This window comes from Cebus imitator, unplaced genomic scaffold, assembly GCF_001604975.1.
Source record: "Cebus imitator isolate Cc_AM_T3 unplaced genomic scaffold, Cebus_imitator-1.0 Scaffold15, whole genome shotgun sequence".
NCBI classification, from domain to species: Eukaryota; Metazoa; Chordata; class Mammalia; order Primates; family Cebidae; genus Cebus; species Cebus imitator.
Genome location: NW_016107330.1, coordinates 9,829,659 through 9,832,736, shown reverse-complemented (window position 1 = coordinate 9,832,736; position 3,078 = coordinate 9,829,659). Strand labels below are relative to the sequence as shown.

At 46.0% G+C, this 3,078-nt stretch overlaps 1 protein-coding gene across 1 annotated transcript; it reads left to right on the top strand.

The window, feature by feature from the left end:
• Positions 1-302: 302 nt before the first annotated feature.
• LOC108287588 (60S ribosomal protein L15-like) lies at positions 303-1,009 on the top strand. The gene has a single exon (XM_037730344.1). The coding sequence runs from the start codon at positions 339-341 to the stop codon at positions 843-845; it is 507 nt and encodes a 168-aa protein (XP_037586272.1). The 5' UTR covers positions 303-338; the 3' UTR covers positions 846-1,009.
• Positions 1,010-3,078: the final 2,069 nt, after the last annotated feature.

The following is a 3,078-nucleotide window of genomic DNA, read 5'->3' as shown; positions in this document are numbered from 1 at the left end:
CCTGGCCAACATGGTGAAACCCCTTCTTTACTAAAACTACAAAAAATTAGCCAGGCATGGTATTTCATGCCTGTAATCCCAGTTACTCAGGAGGGTGAGGCAGGAGAATCGCCTGAACCCAGGAGGCGGAGGTTGCAGTGAGCCGAGATGATGCCATTGTGCTCCAGCCTGGGCAACAGAGCGAGACTCTCAATAAAATAAAATAAAATGTGAAAGGTCTGATGAGGGTTCAAATTGGAATCAGGAAACTAACAAGGAAATTTAGCTGTTTCTGCAGCATGCAAAACAGGAATAATAAACCATTTCCCCGTCTGGCGGCAGCCATCAGGTAAGCCAAGATGGGTGCATACAAGTACATCCAGGAGCTATGGAGAAAGAAGCAGTCTGATGTCATGTGCTTCCTTCTGAGGGTCCGCTGCTGGCAATACCGCCAGCTCTCTGCTCTCCACAGGGCTCCCCGCCCCACCCGGCCTGATAAAGCGCGCCGACTGGGCTACAAGGCCAAGCAAGGTTACGTTATATATAGGATTCGTGTTCGCCGTGGTGGCCGAAAACGCCCAGTTCCTAAGGGTGCAACATACGGCAAGCCTGTCCATCATGGTGTTAACCAGCTGAAGTTTGCTCGAAGCCTTCAGTCTGTTGCAGAGGAGCGAGTTGGACGCCACTGTGGGGCTCTAAGAGTCCTGAATTCTTACTGGGTTGGCGAAGATTCCACATACAAATTTTTTGAGGTTATTCTCATTGATCCATTCCATAAAGCTATCAGAAGAAATCCTGACACCCAGTGGATCACCAAACCAGTCCACAAACACAGGGAGATGCGTGGGCTGACATCTGCAGGCTGAAAGAGCCGTGGCCTTGGAAAGGGCCATAAGTTCCACCACACTATTGGTGGTTCTCGCCGGGCAGCCTGGAGAAGGCGCAATACTCTCCAGCTCCACCGTTACCGCTAATATAAGTAAAGTTTGTAAAATTCATACCTAATAAACAATTTAGGACAGTCAAAAAATAAATAAATAAACCATTTCCAAAATTTAGACAAAAATACCTCTAAAGATAATTGATTACATCTATCTGCACAGAAATCAGTAAATATTACCTCTGATTCATAGAAATAGATGAACATAATTTGGACAGAGGAAAGAAAATCTTGAGGTTGAACGTATGATAATATAGAAGCATAATTTTTTTTTTTTTTTGAGACAGGCTCTGACTCTGTTGCCCAGGCTGGAATGCAGTGGCACGATCATGGCTCACTGCCACCTCAACTTCTTGAGCACAAAACATCCTCCTGCCTCAGTCTCCCAAGTAGCTGGGACTACAGGTATGCACCACCATGCCTAGCTAATTTTATTTTTATTTTTTGTAGAGACGGGGGGTCCCAGTATATTGCCCAAGCTGGTCTCAAATTCTTGGCCTCATACAGTCCTACCTCAACCTCCCAAAATGCTGGGATTATAGGCATGAGCCACTGCTCCTGGACATAATTTTTTTTTTCCTGGTACAAAGAATATCAACTAAAGAGATTCAGGCCAGGCGCAGTGGCTTCACACCTGTAATCCTAGCACTTTGAGAGGCTGAGACAGACAGATTGCCTGAGCTCAGGAGTTCGAGACCAGCCTGGCCAACATGGTGAAACCCCGTCTCTACTAAAATACAAAAAATCAGCTGGGCGTGGTGGTGGGCGCCTGTAATCCCAGCTACTCGGGAGGCTGAGGTAGGAGAATTGCTCGAACTCCAGAGGCAGAGGTTGCAGTGAGCCGAGATCAAGGCACTGCACTCCAGCCTGGGCAACAAAGTGAAACTCTGGTTTAAAAAAAAAGAGAGAGAGAGAGAGATTCAGTAACAGTAGAGTAGAGCCTAGATACTTTACAGATGTCTACAGCTCTCTATTCCACAAGTCTCATGTGCATCCTAACCAAAACACACTGGCTTTGAGCATGACAGATTCAAATTAAAGAGGGAAGGCTGCATTATTATTTAAATAATAACTGAACTTGGCTGGGTGTGGTAGCTCACGTCTATAATCCCAGCTCTTTGGGACGCCAAGATGGGCAGATCTCTGGAGCCCAGGAGTTCGAGACCAGCATGGGCAACATGCCAAAACCCCATCTCTAGAAAAACACAAAATTGCCAGGCAGTGGTGCTTGCTTGTGGTCCCAGCTACTAAGGGAGGCTGAGGTGGGAGGATCATCTGAGCCTGGGGAGGTTGAGCCTGCAGTGAGCCATGATTGTACCACTGTACACCAGCCTGGGTGACAGACACCCTGTCTCAACAAAATATGAAAGGAAAGGAAGGGAAGGGGAAGGGAAAGAAGAAGGGGAAGGGGAAGGGGGGAGGGGAGGGAAGGGAAAGGAAAGGAGAAAGGAAAGGAAAGGAGAAAGAAAAGGAGAAAGGAAGAAGGAAACTGAGCTCATAGCTGATAATACTGTTGTTGCCAATATCATCAGCCAAAGCATGACCAGGACTTTGATAAAAGTCAGAAAACTCAACAGACCTATTTCATGAGTTCTAGTTCATAATTGAATGAGCTCATGGGAGTGTTCTCCTCGAGGATAAAAAGATCCAAGGGACAGCTGGGAGCAGTGACTCATGCCTGTAATCAATCCCAAAACTTTGGGAGGCCGGGGCAGTGAATTGCTTGAGCCCGGGAGTTTGAGACCAGCCTAGGCAACATGGTGAAAACTCCATCTCTACTTACAATAAATAAATAAATAAAAGTAGCTGGGCGTGATGGCGTGTGCCTGTGGTTCCAGCTACTCGGGAGGCTGAGGTGGGAGAAATACCTGAACCTGGGAGGTTGAGGCTGCAGCGAGCCGAGATCACGCCACTGCACTCCAGCCAGGGTAACCCCAGGAAACCCCTCAAAACAAAACAAAAATATAATGGACAAGGCCATTGTCTCAGGGACTTCCCATAAAGCATGCAATTTAAAAATATTTATATGAATAATATTTTAGTCACACAAATTTAACCTGAACATCTCTTCTGAATTGATAACTCTTCCCATCCAACTTTTTAATTAAACCTAATTATTTCTTGCATTTTTTATCTAAATGGAAAGAACAAATCTTTGT

Excerpts from the sequence above, each read along its gene's own strand:
- LOC108287588 (XM_037730344.1), top strand. The coding sequence starts at position 339 with ATGGGTGCATACAAGTACATCCAGGAGCTATGGAGAAAGAAGCAGTCT.